The 19,125-nt window shown below is 41.9% G+C and overlaps 1 protein-coding gene across 2 annotated transcripts in view; it reads left to right on the top strand.

Moving 5' to 3' along the window:
- The window catches only part of LOC125458272 (polyadenylate-binding protein-interacting protein 2-like), a 30,336-nt gene that overhangs the window by 1,143 nt on the left and 10,068 nt on the right, over positions 1 to 19,125 (top strand). For both annotated transcript variants that reach the window (XM_048543416.1, XM_048543415.1), the window contains exons 2-3: positions 13,266 to 13,412; positions 18,527 to 18,706. In XM_048543416.1, coding sequence (XP_048399373.1) covers positions 13,275 to 13,412; positions 18,527 to 18,706 — 318 coding nt within the window. In that variant the 5' untranslated portion in view covers positions 13,266 to 13,274. The remainder of the gene's footprint in view (positions 1 to 13,265; positions 13,413 to 18,526; positions 18,707 to 19,125) is intronic.

Here is a 19,125-nt window from a genome sequence, read left to right as displayed (position 1 = left end):
ACAAGGCAGGGTAGGGGAATATGTGCCTGGTGGTGGCATCTTGCTGGAGATGGTGGAAATGGCGCCTGGTGATCTTCTGGATGTGTATGCTGTTGGGATGATTGGTAAAGACAGGGGGAACCCTATCGCTGTTGCTGGATAGGGTTTCCTTCACAGATGCTGCCAGAACTACTGAGCTTTTCCAGCAACTTTGTTTTTGCTCCTTTTTGACAATACCCACAGTTCTTTTGGTTTTTGTTGGGACAAGAAGTTGCGATAGTGTGGAGTCTGAAGATATGGGGCAGAACCAGGCCGGCAAGAAGTTGGCTCAGAATGATTACGGGCAGTGGTAAAGTCATAGAGCGGGCTCCACACAGTTGGAGGTGGCAACTGTGCCGGGGCAAATAAGGGCAAGATCGTGGCTTAGGGCATGCCCAAAACAAATGGGGCAGCATCAGTGTTCGAGGAGCAGACTCTGGGAAAGTGGGCTGCCAGGTTAATAGGAGGTTGTGTCTGAATGGTGGGGGCTGGACTGGGATTCTCTCACTCTTGTGCTCTCACTGTAGTGCTGTTGCTCCCCAGATGGTGCCCTGTCTGGCTCTATGTCCTAGCACTTTGTGTTGTTATGTCACATGTATGGAGCATGCAATATTTTGACTTTTGATTTGTGCAATCCGACAAATTATTACCCTGAAACCCATCATACCGCTGAACAGCTTTTACAGCACCCTGGCTGGCAGTTTCATGTTGCACCCAGATTGATGAACCTGAGGGTACAGCATGAAGTGATCTCTTGCAGAGTGGACCTTGTGTTGCTTCTACCTGAAGTAGAGCAGTGTGAGCACTTTCTCTCACTTCTAGAGGGGGAAGAAGATCACATATGTGATATTCTTTTGTTTCTTATTGTGATTCTGCCACCTTTGGAGATTGTTACATCAGCAGATATTTGTGTTGGTCCAGCTTTCAGCCTTGGGAAGGATGCCAGAGCTGAAGACAATTTGTAGGGGAGATCAACTAGAAAAATTCAAGGGATAAGGAACGTCAGTTATATGGAGGGACTCAAGTAGCTGGGAGTGTTCACCTTAAAATACAGAATGTTTAGGCAATGTAAAATTGAAGGGCTTTGATAGTGTAAATATGACAGATGTGTAAGCAACCAGGTGTTAGGTCATGATATTGGGGGTAACATATTGGCATAGATAGATGAATTGGTGGCTCATGGATAACAAAATGGGAAGAGAAGGTTCATTTTCAGATTAGCAGAGTGTGAGGTTTTTTGTGATTTTGGCGAAACTATGGAGGTCTCAATTATAACTTACAAATTTACAATTTGTATAAATGACATGATTGAAGGGACCAAAGGTAGGTATGTTAAATTTGTTGATGTCACAAAGATAGGTAGGAAAATGAGTTATCAAGAGGAAGTGGAGAGTCTGCAGAGGGGTAGTCATAGATTATGAGAGTAGGGGAAAAGAGTCCATTTTGACAGGAAGAACAGCAAAACGTATTATTTAAATGAAGAAAGATCACAAAACTCTTGCGGTACTGAATGATCAGAATATTCTGGTACAAGAACCACAAAATTGGTGCGTAGGTTACAGCAATAGTTGGGATGGTAGTTGGAATGTTGCTTTTTTTTAATTGTTTGTAAATGCGATGCTGGTGTTGGTGACAGGGCCGATATTTCTTGCCAGTCTCTCATTGAGAAAGAAGGTGCTGGTGAGTCGCCTTCTTAAACCATGTGCTGTAGGTACACCCACAAGGCAGTTAGGGAGGGAGTTCCAGAATTTTGACCTAGTGACACTGAAGGAACAGTGATATATTTCAAAGTCAGGATGGTGATTGCTTGGCTGGGAACTTGCAGGCAGTGTTTCTGTGTCTGCTGCCCTTGTCTTTCTATACAGTATTGCTCATGCCTTTGGAAAGTGCTGTTGAAGGATTTTCTGCAGTGAATCTGTAGATACTGCTGCAACTATATTTCAGTGGTGGAGGGAGTGAATGTTTGTAGATGTGCTGCCATTGCAAAGAGAATAGAGTCGGGTCTGCAGCACAGAAGTTGGCCAATTTAGGCTACACTGGTCATAAAAAAAACTACCACAATTCTATCCCGTTTTCCAGCACATGGCCTAGAGCCTTGTTGGCATTGTAAGTGTACACCTAAATACTTCAAAAGGCACATGAAAATTGCTAGTTTTGTTACAGCTGTCCTGGCATAAGTGAGGCCACATCTGGAGTACCATGTACAGTTTTGGTCTCTTCATTTAGGAAACAATGTACAAGGTGTGGCAAGCAGTTCAGAGGATGTTCACTTGACAGTACCTAGGATTGGGGATTGTAGTCTTGTTCGATGAGGAAATATTGTACCTGAATACAGTGAAGTTCAGAAAAATCACAATGATCTTAGAACCACAGAAAAGCCATGGCACAGAAAGATGCCATCAGTTCCCTGTGCCTGTGTTTTGACACAGGTAAGGTAATAAGGACACTTGTTGGAGTGGATCCTGAGAAGATGTTTTCCTTGTGAAAGAGCTTGAAACAAGCAAAGGTTAATTGTAAGGAGTCTGCCATTTTATGTGGGAATGATGGTAATGTTTCCTCTGAGATTGAAAATCTTCACAACTGTCTCGGAGAGCAGTGGAGGCAGTGTCATCAAATATATTTAAACTGGGGTTAGATTCTTGACTGACAGGGGAATCAGTGGTTATTTGTATTAGGTAGGTCTGCAGAGTTGAGGCCACAATCAAGTCAAAACTGAAAGAGCTCTCGAGTGGATGTATTTAGAGAATTCTTTCACAAATGGAGTTAGCTGCCGCCACCTGTGCTGTATGATTCTGTTGCACTCTTGGGTGGAACACTGGATAATGACTGGGCAATGTTTTTGCTCCAAATGTTCAGAGAACTTTTCAATTTTTATTGACAGTAATAAAACTTGCCACTGAGTTCCTGAAGATTCAGGCTATATTAAGCAGAATTCAATTTAACCTTAAATTCTTTCTGGTTTACATTTGGTTGCTGATTTAGGAAGGGGAAAATAAAAGTGCTAATCTATGCTTACTGCCTCATCCAGGAGCAAGAAGCTCATATAAATTCGCTACAGGGTTAGCAGGATTGAATTTGAAGTCTTTGCACCTGGTCTGCAAGATAGTAATTATTCTCCTTGAAAATACTGCATTCAGACAGGAAAGAAGCTTTGAAGACAGATTAGTAGAACAATGGAGAAGCATTTTTAAACGAGGAAGAGGGCACAGGGATAAAACTATCTGAATCAGAAGATTGATCAAAATTGAGAAGGTAAATGTAGAGAAAAAGAGTTCTGCAGGCAAAATAACCCGCAGGAGAAATGGAGAAAAGGAGTGATCAAGCAGCCAGTTAATTGCAAGGAAAATTCACCAAGGAACACAGTGCCAATATACAAAGGAGTAGCTTTGCACAGGCATATAGCATGTAGTATCATTGTTACTAATACACAGAAGGCTATTTGCCTGATGATATGCTGGCTGTCTGTAGACCAACAAAGCATTCCCACTCTGCCACTTAATTCCCTAAACACTTCAAGTTTATTTTTAAGTGTCCATGCAATTTATTTTAAAATCATTCATCGTCTCCCCTTCTACCACCCTGGTGGGCAGCTGGCTATCAATACCACTCATTTCCATTTGCTGCACAAAACAGTTTTTCCTGATATCACCTGTGAACACAGATCCTGTACTGGTCCTTTTACCATCAGCCAATAGAAGTAGCTTTTTTTTAAAAAATCTAACACACTTAAATCCATAATCTTACACACCTCTATAATGTCTCCCCCTGCCTTCTTTGCTTCAATGGCCTTCCCTGTGTCATGAGGTCAGAATTGGGCTGTTTGGTGCTCGACATTGTGCAATTAGCATTCACTACTCATCAGAATCTGAAGCAGCCTGTGTTCAAATACAACAAGATCTGGCCAACATCCAAGTTTGGAAAAATAACATTTGTCTTCATAAATGCCAGGCAATGACCACCTCCAGTAGGAGACAATTTGACCACTACCCCTTGACACTCAGTGACTGAATTACCGTGACTGAATTTCACTCCTCCCCCCAATATGAACAGAACCAGAAACTCCGCTGCATTCACTATGTAATTACAGTTGCTACGACAGTAGGAATATCGCTGCAAGTGGTTCACCTACTGAATCCCCAAGGCCTCTCCAGCATCTATAAATCAGGAGTGTGATGGAATATTCCCACTTGCTTGGATAGATGAAGCTCAAAAGTGCTCAAGAAGTTTGACACCATCCAGCAAAAAGCAATCTGCTTGCTTGACAGCACCACCTCAAGCAATTTCTCTCTCCACCACAGATGCTTAGTTATACTAGATCGACATGATGCACTGCAGAAACTTGTCCTAAGTCCTTAGACAGCAACTTCCAAACCCATGACTACTTTCATCTAGAAGAACATGGGCGGCAGGTACATGGGAAAGCCACAACCTGTAAGGTCCCCTCTAAGCCCTCACCATTTGTCTTGGAATTATAACATGTTCCTTTGTGTCATTTGGTCAACACCCAGGACTTCCCTCCCTAACTGCATCAAGAAGGCAGCTCAACGTTACTTTCTCAAGGGCAAGTAGAAATGGGGCAATAAATGTCCATGTCCCAAAAGAGAATTAAATGGAAAAAATCCAGTTCCTTCCATCAAACATTGTGTAGCAAAACCTCTCATCTCTGAAAGGATTCTGACTGAAATCACCTGCATCTTTCTCAAGGACCCTCACATCCATCCTTAAAATCTGTTCAGGTAACATCTCTGCATGTTGTGTTACATGTTTCTATTACTTCAAAAGAAAAATCAATTAGGTTAGTGAAGCAGGATCTGCCTTTCACAAACCTGTGCTGGCTCTCCTTCATTAATGCAAACCTCTCTAAGTGTTTGGTGATCTTTTCATTGATTTATGTTTCCAAAACTATACCCCCATTGGTGTTACATTATTTAGCCTGTAATGGCAGTACAGCATCCTTACACGGATTACCTTTGCCTCTTTCCAATTCTCCGTTGATTTCTATGGTGAAGATAGAAAGATAACAGTCAACCCTTCTGTTATCTACACCAACACTTCCAATCCATCCTGAGCATTGTCAGCTTTTTCAGTCCATCATGTCTATTGGTTTTCATCCCAACCATTCCCTCAACTATCCCTGCTTGACTTGGGGTGGCAAGCTTCTGCCTGGATCTTTTGTGATGGAACAGGCCAATTCTTGACCCGCAGATCTTTGAACATGTGGACAGGACATCCAGCCAGGTAGTGGGATGCAAAGAGCAGGATCTGCTTCTTTTCTTTGCTTCTGTGCCTGAACTTCAGGAGGCTTGGGCTCAAAAGCATGATGATGCTTGATTGGCAACCTGTTTCCATTTGGATAATTTGTAGTAAACTCTTCTCACTCATTAATATCAAGGTAGCTGCACTTCAGGGATAGATTTGAAATGTCTTTTTGGTACTTTCTCAAATCTCATCCAGAGCATTGACGACTTGAGAGTTGCAAAAACAGCCTGGTGGTAGAGACACCTGTCAGCCATCAGTCCATTGTGGCTAATTTTGTCATAGTTTTGCTCAGTCCTTGTCGAGCTGACTTCAGGAAGGATGCGAGTATTTGTTTGATGGTCTGCCAATTGTGGAAGATGTGGTGGAGGCATTCCTGGTGGAATTTCTTTAGAATTAGCTTTATTGTCACGTGCATTTGAATGAGTGTAATGAAAATTTTGCAATGTCATCGTTTATGGCACCATCTTAGATACAAGATACCTAGGTACAGACACTCAAGTATTTGGCACAAAATTGAAAGAATAATAAATAAAAGTTCAACAGAAGAAGAAAAAGGAACCAAAAGCACTCGAATTACAGTCCTTTTCACCCATGTCCATGCCTGCACCAAGCCTCCAGGCCACTCCAAGCCAAGTTTTCAGTCAGCGTTGGGCTGCAAAATTTGAGGCCTTTCCCCCAGTCCACAAAGGCCTTGCCTTCCTGTGGCGATCTCCGGTCTGGGACTCCCCTCCTCCATCACGCACCAATTAAGTTTAAAGTTAGAAGTCTGAAAAAGGAAAAAGAGAGGGCGGCAAAGAGGAGCTCCAACTGAAGCATCCTACTCTGCTGCCATCTTGGATCAGAAACTTTGATATATTGCTGATATACGGTGTAGGCCTCACCGCAACACGTGAGTGTGGTGATTAATACTGCTGTGTACGCAATGACATTTGTTGACTCATGAAGGTCTTTGTTAAATACTGGCTGCCATATTAATAAAGGCTGAGCTGGCCAAATTGATCCAGTGCTGAATCTCCACATCAGTTACAGCCCTGTCAGTGAAGTGGATGTGAAGGTATGGGAAGAGCTTAACATATTCCAGAGTTTCTCCTTCATCATGTAGGAGAGGTTGAATATTAGGCTGAACAGGTGAGAGTTGATTTGAAATAACAAGGTGTAGAGCTAGTTGAACACAGCAGGCCAAGCAGCATCAGAGGAGCAGGAAAGCTGACGTTTCAGGTCTAGACCTTTCTTCAGAAATTTTAGCTTTGCTTTGGCATTAATGAAAGACAGGCTGAATCTTTGAACACAAAAAAGAGCTAGAGATAGGATTTCACAAATGATGCAAAGTGTGTAATAATGCTGCAGTCATCAGCATACTTGCAGGTTGTGTCTCTGGTGGTTAGTTTTGGCATAGAAGCACCTGACATTATCATATTTTCGGTGTAGGCGGCCCTTATTAATCACACCAGATGGTGGTTGAACTAGGAGGTGCATACCCATTGTCAGGTAAATTATAGATGAAATGGGAGTTATCTCTCAGCCTTGCTTGACACTGATATAGATTTTGAAGGCATTTGTTTCAGATCTTGCACATAAGGCAGTTGCAGTCATATCATTAAGAAGCTGTTTCAGAATCGGCCAGAAAGAGTCAAGAAATTTTGCACTCATCAGGGAAGACGCAAGAAAACCAACTTAGAAAAGAAACAACAATTTATGTAGCTAGAGAAGAGGTTGCTGATTGGTGGAGATGGAGGTAAAGCAAAAATTGTTGACTTGTGATATTTAACTCATTTCAAACTAACTATGTCAATTTGAATTGGTCACAATGTTACCATGGGGATACCTCAGGGATTTGGGTGACTCCATAGCATTTTCTTCTGAAGTGTGGACAACCAAAAACAAGATCCGGTGTGTCCATTTCTCCTCTTTGCTGTTCCCACCGGTCCAGGCCCTTGTCAATTGATATCCACCTGCAGACTGCACTCCTTCAGGGTATTGTCACTCCCAGCAGTTTCCATTGCTGAGTACGTATTTAACAATTGTGCACACCCTGAAGATTCCTATACTCCCTGCCTCTGCCTGATGGTCTCCTATGTCTTATCTTGTAGCTTGAACCCTCACTGCCTTATGGGTGGACATTCTCTGTGAACTTACAACCCAGGGAACTCTCACCCTGCCCCATACTGCACAGTGACTCTTGCTGCCCCTCAAACTTGGAAACTCTGAGCTCAAGGTGAAGCAGTGAGGGACGCTTTGTACACATGTGTCTCTAAAACCCCAGAAACACAGAAAAGGTCCAGTCTGGAAAGAGGCCATGCAGGCCATTCTTATTCCACTTTTTAACACTTGGTGTGCCGCTTAATCTAGGCTTTTTTTAAATGGGCTGAAGGTTTCCACCTCAACCACCAAACTGGACAAAAAAATTCCAGGCATCCACTGACCTCCTGAAAAAACCTTTCTAGAAGTCGTCTCGAAGCCTGAACCAGTTAGCTTAAATCTGAACTTCTGGTAATTGACCTCTGGATAGGGAAACGTGTCTTCCCTGTCAACTCTACCTATGCCCATCATCATTTGTATACCTCAAATGACCCCATTTTCTCTCTCATGCTCCTGGTCTGTCTTGTTCCCCACTACCTCCATTTACTGCTGTTGTTAACCTGGTTGAAGAGTTTAGTTTTGGATCTCCTTGTTTAAATGAGATAAAAGGAGATGTACGCTGCAAACAGTTCTTCCTGTCTTTTCCTGGTGTATCACATTTTGAATTTTTTAAAATAAAACATGGCGAGTCAGCTCTGACATCCACCTCCTCACCTCTGGACACCCTCAATTCCCAGCTCCTCATCCTCTGAAGATCCACTCCCCAAGCTTGTCCTCCTCCGACAGCCCCACTTGTCCAGTTACTTATCTTCTGACACCTCTCTTGCTGCAGCTGCTCAACGTCTGACAGCCCCACTCCCCAGCTCCTCATCCATTTCCTGTAACCCTTCCAGCTTCTCATCATTTGACCACCCTCCCCTCACTTCTTCATCCTCTGAACCCCAACTTCCTAATCACCTTATACTGACCATCCACACCCCTAAGCTGCTCCTTTGCTCAGAACTCTACATCCTGCTAATCCTCCCTTTTGTTATTCCTCCTGGTATCAGCCTTGGTTCATTACTGCTTTTGACCTGTGCTCCCTTCTGCCTCATGTTCATCGGCATACTCTGTATGTGTCTAGAACTGAGTTCCATGTTCTTGCCATTCTGTGGAAAAGGAAGTTTTCGCCAAATTTGCTGTTTGATTTCTCCATGATCTTGTATTGGTTGATTGTCTGTAGTTTTATTCATCCTCACAATTGGGAATTGTCTCCCGTCTACTGTCTCAAACCTTTTCATTATTTCATCCACTTTAGTAACTCTTCCTAATTTACCAAATTCAGTCTACCAGAGGGAAAGAAATATAATGCTGCAACCAACCAAAATGAATGGTCAGGTTAATGAGACAGACAAATGCTCCAGGAGGTGTTACTGATGTTGTCACTGTCCTGGTGTTAACTTGTTGGCCATGTCTCCATTCAAATTCTTGTTGAAGAATGTAAATTTTGAAATTTTACTTTTCCTTCTGTACCTTTTTTTTCCATCCATTCCAGCCAAATGTTCTCTATTTCTTTTTTAATGATTTGATATTGAATTTGCACACGCTGGTAGTTGTCTTGTTCTCAGTGCTTTATATTGCATAACACTTCAATGTGATAATGGAATACTGCATATTCAAAGGGTACATTTAATAAGACAATATATAATTTGACCAGAGTGGGATGGGAGCACATATCTTAAGTAAATCTGCCACAGAACGGTGATGCTCATTCAAGAAGAGAAAGGATTTGGAAAGCTAAAAGGGAACATAAGAGGATACTGGCAGGCACAATAAAGGGAAAATCCAAACTTGGTTTACAGGTACTTTAAGGGTTAAAAGATAATGGGGGAAAAGACCACAGCCCACTAAGACCATAGCAGTAATTTGTGCTAAAAACCAGAGTATAGATAGGATTCAAAGTGAACACTTTGGTGCTGGTGTTCCCTGGTGAGAGGGACGATATGCGTGTAGTGGTCAGGGAGATTTGTGATACAGTTAAAGAAATGAGCATAGATAAGATTTCAGGGGTCTGGCAGCTGAAAAATAGATTAATCGCTAGGATCGATAAAATGTTTCCCAGGTTGTTGAGGCAACAGAGAAAATAGCAGGAGCACTTGCAAAAGTGTTCAATTCATTCTGCCTGCAGGAGAGGTGCCAGTGGACTGTAGAACAAAGAGGTCATAGAGGCATACAGCATGGAGACAGACCCTTCGGTCCAACCAGTCCGTGCCAAACATAATCCCAAACTAAACTAGTCCCACCTGCCTGCCCATGTCCCATATCCCTCCAAATCTTTCCTATTCATGTATCTATCCAAATGAGTTTTTGACATTGCATCCATCACTTTCTCAGGAAGTTCATTCTACACGCGAGGTGCAAAAAAAAATTGTCCCTCACATCTTTTTAAAAATCTCTGTCCTCTCACCTTCTATCTAGACCTGTCATTATTTTATAAATGTCTATCAGGTCGCCTTTCGACCTCCTACACTGCAGTGAAAAATGCCCCAGACTATCCAGCCTTTCTTCATAACTCAAGCCTTCCATACCTGGTAACATCCTGATAAATCTCTTCTGTAACTGGGCAACCAGAACTGGACGCAGTATTCCAGAAGAGGCCTCAACAATGCCCCGTATAACCTCAACATTACTTCCTAATTCCTCTATTCAAAGGACTAAGCAACAAAGGCAAGCCCGTCAAGCACCTTTTTAGCCACCCTGGTTATATAAGATGCGAACTTCAAAGAATTCTGTACCTGCACCCCTGGATCCCTCTATTCTAAAACACTATCCAAGGCTGTACCATGAATTGTATAAGCTCTCCCCTTGTTTGTTGTACCAAAATTCAATACTTCACATTTATCCTGATTGAACTCCTCTCTGCCATTTTTCAGCCTGTTGATCTATTTGATCACTATCCCTTCATAATCTTTTACTGTCTACCAATTTTGTTGTCGTCTGCAAACTTACTCATTATGCTGTCTATCTTCTCATCTGAGTCATTTATATAAATGACAAACAAAAGAGGACCCAGAACCGAATGCTGTGGTGACAGACCTCCAGTCTGAAAAGCAACCCACCATCACCACTCTCTATCTTCTGCCGATAAGTCAATGTTGTATCCAATTGGCAAGTTCACCCCAAATCCCGTGTAGCCTGGGTTACTAATTGGCCTACCATGTGGAGCCTCATCAAAGGCTTTACTAAAATTCAAACAACATCTTCTACTCTACCATCATCAATCTTTTTGGTAACTTTCTCAAAAAACATAATCAACTTTGCGAGACAAGATTTTCCTTGCACAAAATCATGCTGACTATCTCTGATCAATTTTTTGCTTCTCTAAATGTCAATAAATTCCATCTTTTGTAATCACCTTCAATAATTTACCCACAAGCAAAGTTAGTCTCATAGGTCTATAGTTCCCTGATTTCTCCTTATAAACTCTTAAACAGAGGTACAATATTACCCATCCTCCAGTCATCAGGCACCTCACTCGTAATTCTAGATGATTCAAAATTTCTGCAAGGGGGTCTTGCACTTTCTTCCCTTAGTTCCTACGTTGTTCGAGGATATATTAGATAAGGTCCTGGAGATTTATCTTTTTTTTTGTTCTAAGACCACTCAAACTTCCTCTTTAGTAATGTGATCTGTTTTTAAAACATTCAAATTTATTTCTTTGCATCCTCTAGACTCCATTTTTTTTCTCCACAATAAAAACTGATGTGAAATATTCATTTAGTGTCTCTCCCATCTCCTGGGGTTCAACACAAAGATGACCTCCTTGATCTTTAAGAGGCTGTACCCGCTCCAGTAACCACATGTATAGATCAGGGCAGTGCTTTTTGTATAGTCTCTTTGGACTTCACCAAGGTTTTTCATAAGGCCCCACATTGGAGACTGATAACGTAGGTAGGCATCCAAGGAAATTTGGTAAATTGATCCATAGTTGGCAGAGTAGCAGGAAGCAGACGCAGAGAATGATGGTTGAGGAGTATTTTTATGAATGCAGATCATTGTCCTTTGGTGTCCTAGAAGGGCCAGCGTTACAACCTGTGCTGTTTGTGGTTCATGGGAATGATTTAGACTTGAATGTAAGAAGATTTGCAGACGATACAAAAATTGATGGGACGATAAATAGAAAGGAGGATGGCCCTATATTTCAGGAAAATATAGATGGGCTGGTCAGATTGACTTCAATTTGCCTCTGATCAACATATGTGTTTGGGTAGGTCAAAGAAGGCAAGGAAAGTCATGATGAATGGTAGGACCCTGGGAAGCATGGACGATCAGGGAGACCTTGGTGTGCATGTACACTAGTTCCTGAAGATATCAGTACAGATGGATGAGACATATGGTCTGATTGCCTTTATTGGTTGAGGCTAAGAGTTGAAGAGTGAGCAGCTGATGCTGGAACTGTATATAATGTTGGTTCGGCTACAGCAAGTGCATTGTATGCAGTTCTGGAATTCATGTTATCAGATGGGATGTGAAACCATTGTAAAGACTTCAGAGGAGATTTACTAGGTTGTTGTCTGGACTGTAGAGTTTCAGTAATGAAGAAAGATTGGGTAGACTGGGGTTGTTTTCCATAGAGCAGAGAAGATTGAGGAGGCATAGATGGGGTAGACAGGAAGAAACATTTTCCCTTGATGGAAGGATCAATAACCGAGGACATAGATTGAAGTTAAGGAATAGGGGTTTAGAGGAGATGTGAGAAAAACTTTTCACCCAGAGTGTGTTGAGAATCTGTAACTTGTTGTCAGTAATGGTGGTAGAAACAGAAACTCTCATAGCATTTAAGAAGTGCTCTACTTAGATATGCATTTGCAATGCCAAAGCATACAAAGATCTGGGAAATGGGATTAGAATAGTTGGTCATTTTTAAACAGTATGCATGTGATGGGCCCATCATTGCTGTACATGTCTATAAGTGACCGGTAGAGCTGTGTGGAAGTCAGAGGTCAAAAGGATGATTCCATTAGGACTTGAGTTATAAATTCTTAAACAGTCAGGCAGAATTGGAAAATTCAGTCAGCTTAGATCATGGGAATAAGGTTGAACAACAAAAGAAATGGATGGCATGGTGGCTCAGTGATTAGCACTGCAGCCTCACAGCGCCACGGATCCGGGTTGGATTCCAGCCTCGGGTAACTGTCTTTGCGCAGATAGGACATTCTCCCCGTGTCTGCGTGGGTTTCCTCCGGGTGCTCCGGTTTCCTCCCACAGTCCAAAGAAAATAGATCAGGTAGGCCAGATAAATGTGAGCAATCACCACATCGTTCTTACATTCTGTATATCTAGAATACTTTACCTTCACTCCATGAACCATGTTCTATTCAGATCACTCAATCACCTTTCACACCAGCCAATCCTTGTCCAGGGCACTCAGTGTCCCTCTCACCATCCATTCCCTATCAAGGGATCTCTTATTTCCTTTCACACACCAATGCATTCCCTTCCAGGCACTCTGTCACACCAACTAATCCCTATCCCGGACTCTTCGGTCTCCCCTGTCAGCACCTTGTCTTTGTGTGAACTTTGGTGGATGAGGGATTATTAGAAATGATCAATGGTTATTTGCTGCCCTCATCAGTTGTAAACGTGTAACTGCAGTTAGCTCACCTATTGAGTTAACCTGCTGGGCTGTCAATTTGGTGTGACTGTTATTGTAAATTTGAGGCTGATACTGGAAATGCTTTAACCTGTTTAGGTTATCTGATGCTGCATGCAGCATTTCCCCATTCTAATGGCCTGAGATGGAAGTGGGTTTTAAAATGCCAGTAGCCACATAAGTACTTCTGATTTCACAGTATTCATTTCCTCCTTGAGGCGCAGTTGTGTCCAGAATTGCACTGTAAGCTTTCCGTTTGATGTTACTCTTTAAATAGATTGTGAAAATGAAAGATCCAAGCCAGAGTAATAACTCTCCAAGCATCAACAGCGATGAAGTTGTTCTAAATGGTCACTCGCATGATGAGGACAATCCTTTTGCAGAATACATGTGGATGGAAAATGAAGAGGAATTTAATAGGCAGGTAAGCACAGAAATTATTTCTATAAACTTTTATACTTTTGCTAAACTCTGACTTCCACGTGTTACTTTCCAGTGGGTCCTGACTCTTCCATTAACTGGACCAGGTCCCTTATCGGTAAAGGTCGTTTGGTCATACTGAAGTAACATGACCAATATCTGGTGTTTAATGCTGATTTTAACGTTTGAATTGACATAGATTCTCATTTTGGATAGATTCATTCCAACAAATAAGGAAAATTCTCAGAGGGTTCCCACCATTCAGAGTTAACTAAAACAGTCAAAGATAATATCAAACTCAGAGAAAAGGCACATGATTATGCAAAGATAGGTTGCAGGTTAGAATTTTGAAATAATGTAAAATACAGCAAAGGATTATGAAAATATTGAAGATGGAAAATTAAAATTTCTAAGAATGCCAGCCAAAAATATAAAAGCAGATAGGAAAAGTTTCTTCAGGTGCTTTAAAAAGAAAGGAGTTATCAAAATAAATGTTGGTCCTGTAGAAAACTAATAGAATGTTATATAAAAATCAAAAGAATCATGGATGCTATAAATCAGGAACAAAAACAGAGGTTGCTGGAAAAAGCTCTGAAGGGTCACTGGACCCAAGGCACTAACTTTGATTTTTCTTCACAGTTGTTGCCAGACTTGCTGAACTTTTCCAGCAACTTCTTTAATAGAATGTTTTAGCGAGTTTTGAGAAGATTTGTAGCTCAGGTTGAGGTTCTGTGAGATTGCTCGCTGAGCTAGAAGGTTAGTTTTCAGACGTTTCGTCACCATTCTAGGTTGGTGTGGTTGATGTCAAGAGGTCCGAATAGTCTGGCAGTCATTTCGGAAATGTCTTTGATGTAGGGGAGAGTGGTTATGGTATATGGCATAACCACTCTCCCCTACATCAAAGACATTTCCGAAATGACCGCCAGACTATTCGGACCTCTTGGCATCAGGGTAGCCCACAAACCCACCAATACACTAAAACAGCAGCTATTGAACTTAAAAGACCCTATACAGACAACAAACAAAACGAACATCATCTACAAAATACCTTGCAAGAACTGTGACAAACGGGCAGAAAGCTAGCCACCAGGATACATGAGCATCAACTAGCCACAAAACGACGTGACTCACTATCACTCGTATCCTTACATACAGATGAGGAAGGACACCACTTTGATCGGGACAACACGTCCATCCTAGGACAAGCCAAACAGAGACACGCACGAGAATTCCTAGAAGCATGGCATTCCAACCGGAACTCCATCAACAAACACATTGGCTCCAAATCAATCTACCATCCCCTGAGAAAAAGAATAGGAAATGACATCACCAACCCAAGGAAACCTAACCAGATAAATAGAAAGCGAGACATAACACCAGCGCTTCGTCGGAGGCTCACTGATGATGTGACCTAGAATGGTGACGAAACGTCTGAAAACTAACCTTCCAGCTCAGCGAGCAATCTCACATCCAGAATAGAATGTTATATCTTATTGTGTGGGTAATTGAATTCAAGAGTTTGGAGATTATACTTCATTTTTACAGGGCATTGGTGAAACTGCATCTGGATCACTGTATACAGTCCTGGTCACCGTATTTGCGGAAGGATGTTAGTGTGTTGGAAGCAGTTAAGGGAACGTTTACTGGACATACCTGGAATGAGCACATTGCCTTATCAGGAAAGGAAAGGCTGGACAGGTTAGGCCGAAATCCTTGAGTTTAGAAGACGTGTCTTAATGGAAACATACAGGATCCTGAGGATGTTTGACTGGTGTATGTTGGAGGATGTTTCCTCTTGTAGGAGAATCTACAACTAGGGGCCATAGTTTAAAAATAAGGGATCACTCATTTAGTTTAAAAATAATTAGTTGTCTGTTTAAGGCAGAGATGAGGATTTTTTTCTCTCTGAGACTTGAAAGTCAACGAAATTCCCTTCAAAAGGCAGTGGATGCATAAGACCATAAGGAGCAGGAATAGGCTGTTTGGCCCCTTGAGCCGCCGCCTCCGTTCAGCAGGATCATAGCTGATCTGACATTCTTCATGCAGAATCATCCCTGTAGAATCTTTAAATATTTTAAAGACAGAGGTAGATAGATTCATGGGGATGAAAGGTTATCAGGGGTATGCAGGAATGTGGAATTGAGGTTAAAATGAATTCAGCCATGAACTTATTGAATGGCGCAGCAGATCCTTGTTCCTTCCTTGTGTGTTTGTAGTGTTTTAACATAATTCAACATTGGTAGAGAAATTATAGGAAAAAGATTCCTAGGGACTGGAAAAGAAAGAACTTACAATGGATAGTCAGCATGGCTTTCATGCGGGGGAGGTCTTGCCTCACGTTTGATTCAGTTTTTTGAGGAAGTGACGAAGGTTGACGAGGATAGGTCAGTGGATAATGTTTACATGGGCTTTACTAAAATGTTTGACAAGGAAGCTGATCCAGAAAATTAAATTTCATGGGATTCTGTGTGAATTGATAAGTTGATACAAAATTGGCTTGGTCATAGAAAACAGATAGTGATTGTGGAGGGGTGTTTTTTTTTCCTATCTGGACATTTGTGACCAATTGTGTGATTGAGTTGAAAATGTAGGTGGCCTGATTAGCAGAATTGCAGACTACGTGAAGATTGGTGGAGTTGTGAATAGTGGGGAAGGTTGTCAAGAGATTTAGTGGATCAGTTGTGAAGTTAGGAGAAGTAGTAGATGGAATTTAATCCAGACAACTGTAAGGTGAAGCATTTTGGGAGCTCAAATGCAGGAGGCAAGTACATAATAAATGGCAGGCCTCTTGGGCGCATTGATATACAGGGGGATCTTGGGTTGCAAGTCAAGATTTCCTGCTGTTATCACATTATTTTTTGACCTATCTGCTGTCCCTGATGTGGCTAGCCATACCTACTTCCTTAAACCCTGCTGATGTCGATGTGGTTCCAGTTTTATCTATCCGATCAAAGCCAGACAATTGCCTGCAATGAAAATGACATCTCTTTCAGCTCCTGTACTATTACCCATGATGCACCCACTTGGTTCAGCACTTGGCTCTCTCCAATTTCCTATATACTAGCTTCCTTTTGTTGGAAATTGAGGTCAGTAGAAGTCAGGTGGGAAATTCTTTGCTGCGTGGAGTCATACCTAGCACAATAAAAGATAGTTATGGTTTTTGAAGGTCAGTTATCTCAGCTGCAGGATTAGGATAATGGCAAAGGCCCAACCATTTTGATTCTGCTCATTTTATCACTCCCACCTCTGCTCCATGTCCACAATGACTTGATTTAAAATTATCATCCTTGTTGTTTAAATTCTTTCAGGGACCTAGCCCCCTCTATTGCTGTGATCAGAACTAAATGTATAACCACACAACACCCCCAAAGAAAAATTACTTCCCTCTGATTCTTGCCTCTCATGCTTCCTTTCAGTGCTGCATCTTCTGTTGTCTAGGCCTAAAACCATGGAATTCCCTCAAAGCCTTTCATCTTACCACTCCTCTCATTCCTTAAGAGTCTGTTTGATTTGAGGCGTCTAGCCATCTACCCTCACCTGTCCTTTGGTATGGTGTCACGTATTGTGGAGTCTTGTGGAGCACCGTTTGATGTTTTACTGTGTAAAGTGCATGCTTGAAATATAAGTTATTTTCGTCTGATACCAACCAGTGACAGTGTATACTAACACAACCAGCGTGCAGGACTCATAGGGGCTGCCTGTAAACCAGCTCATGCAGTTGTGCTAGCATTTCAGGTTCCGTACCAGTAGACCACTCTCACTTGTGACTGTTCTCCCTCATTATTACTCAGCTCCGTCCAAACCATTCTACATCGAGTACTCCTAACCAAGGTCACCTCTAACTATTGCCAAATCTGGTTGCCAATACATGTTTCCAGCTTTACCCAACTTTCTGTTCTTCTTAATGTCCTATATCGCTCATTATTCAGAACCTAATCCTTGTCATCTTGTGATCACTTCTCCAGAATGGCTATCAGATGATATTTACTTAATTCAATATGTGCTATCAATTCACAATATTTTATGGATAAAATTGGCAACCTTTCCACAGAATGAGAGCCTTGTTCACCTCATCTTAGTGATCACAATAGATCAAGGAATGTTGGCCTAGGAATATAAGGCTTCCATGGTTAGGGCAAAACAGAAACTCCATTTTACAGCTAATTTGAAAACCAACAGCTCTAACAATACGGTACTCCCTCAGCGTCAAGGCTCTGACAGGGCAGTGTTCCCTCTGTATTGCTTCTTTAACAGGGTGGCACGCTGTCATTACAGACTTTTCAGTTGTACTGTGCACCCTCAGTACTGACAAAGTTTGCACTTTCAGAACTTGGATAAACTCTACAGCGAAGTCAAGTGTTATGAGAGGGAAATAGGCATGTGAAATTGGACAGATCTTCCATGATCTTGTTGAATGCTGCAGCAGACTTGAAGGGCAGATTGGTTCTTTTCTGCCCCTATCTCATATATTTGCTCATTCTTATGTAAACACACACTCCACACTGTGTGTAGACACAACCAGTGCTCTGTTTAAGCATAAACTCGCACTGAATTTGAACAAAAACTATGTTGAAACATATGCTGCACACTTTGTTTAAATAGAGACTGCACACTGTATTTAAACAGCAAGTTAGGTTTGCTATTGCTGACTGCTTATGTGAAATACTTGAGAGGTTTACAGCAACAAGAGAAACTGTTTAAACTTTGAGTTCTAGAACCATTTGTCCCACGTGGACTTGTGTTCCTCTGACTCTGTATTTCACGGGAGCACTGGCAGACAAAATGTGATTAGTGATAAGCTTGATCAAAGAGGTATCTTAGGGAAGGAGAGGGAGGCAGATAGCTTCAGGAGGGAATTCCAGAGTTTCAGGTCTAAGCAGTGATGGACACAGATTTTGCAAATGGTGCATGATTTAAAATGGGGCATGACCAGCATGGTGTTTTTTTTTCTACAAATAGCTTATATTGGATCACATATCATCTGTCTATCGCTGACTTTTCAAACAAAAACTGAGTTGTGCACAATCAGTTTCTTATTGGAATATGAAGTACAGCTTTGATTCAGAGTGAACTGCATTTTCCAGCAAGCAAAAGAATCTTTGTTTTTGGCTCACCCAGATTGTTGAGGAGTTGTGGGAGGAAGAGTTCATCGAGCGCTGCTTCCAGGAGATGTTGCAAGAGGAGGAGGAACATGAATGGTTTATTCCAGCAAGGGATCTTCCCCAGACCATTGGACAAATCCAGGAGCAACTGAATGGACTTGTCATCAGCAGTAATGGATCAGTGGAGGAGCTTGTGGTAAGAGGGAGCTCACTGTCTTCTGCAAGCTAAGATACAGGGTGAATGTGTATAAGACCATAGATATTGGAGTGGAATTGAGTCTGCTTTGCCATTTGATCATAGTTCACATGTTTTTCAAACCTCCTTCTCCCAGTAACCTTTGATCTTCTTACCATCAAAGTACTTGTCTATCTTTGTCTTAACCACACTCAATGACTTGGCCAGTTCTGGAAACGTAAGGTCAGTGTGTAGCGGCTGAGTGAATGGGAAGCTGCCTGGTGTAAGTTGTGCATGTCCAATGTGAGTGTAGGGGAGGTTGTCTGTGTAAGGTCATTCTGTACAGGACAAGTGTGAGAAAGGCCGCTTGGGAAACATAGGGTTGCAGGAAAGGGTAGAGAGATTGATCCGAGGGGATGCTGTTCGGTGGGTCGGTGTGG

Source organism: Stegostoma tigrinum, chromosome 13 (assembly GCF_030684315.1).
Source record: "Stegostoma tigrinum isolate sSteTig4 chromosome 13, sSteTig4.hap1, whole genome shotgun sequence".
Taxonomy (NCBI): domain Eukaryota; kingdom Metazoa; phylum Chordata; class Chondrichthyes; order Orectolobiformes; family Stegostomatidae; genus Stegostoma; species Stegostoma tigrinum.
Note: the sequence above shows the minus strand (reverse complement) of the source record. Positions and strands in the feature narration are given on the sequence as shown.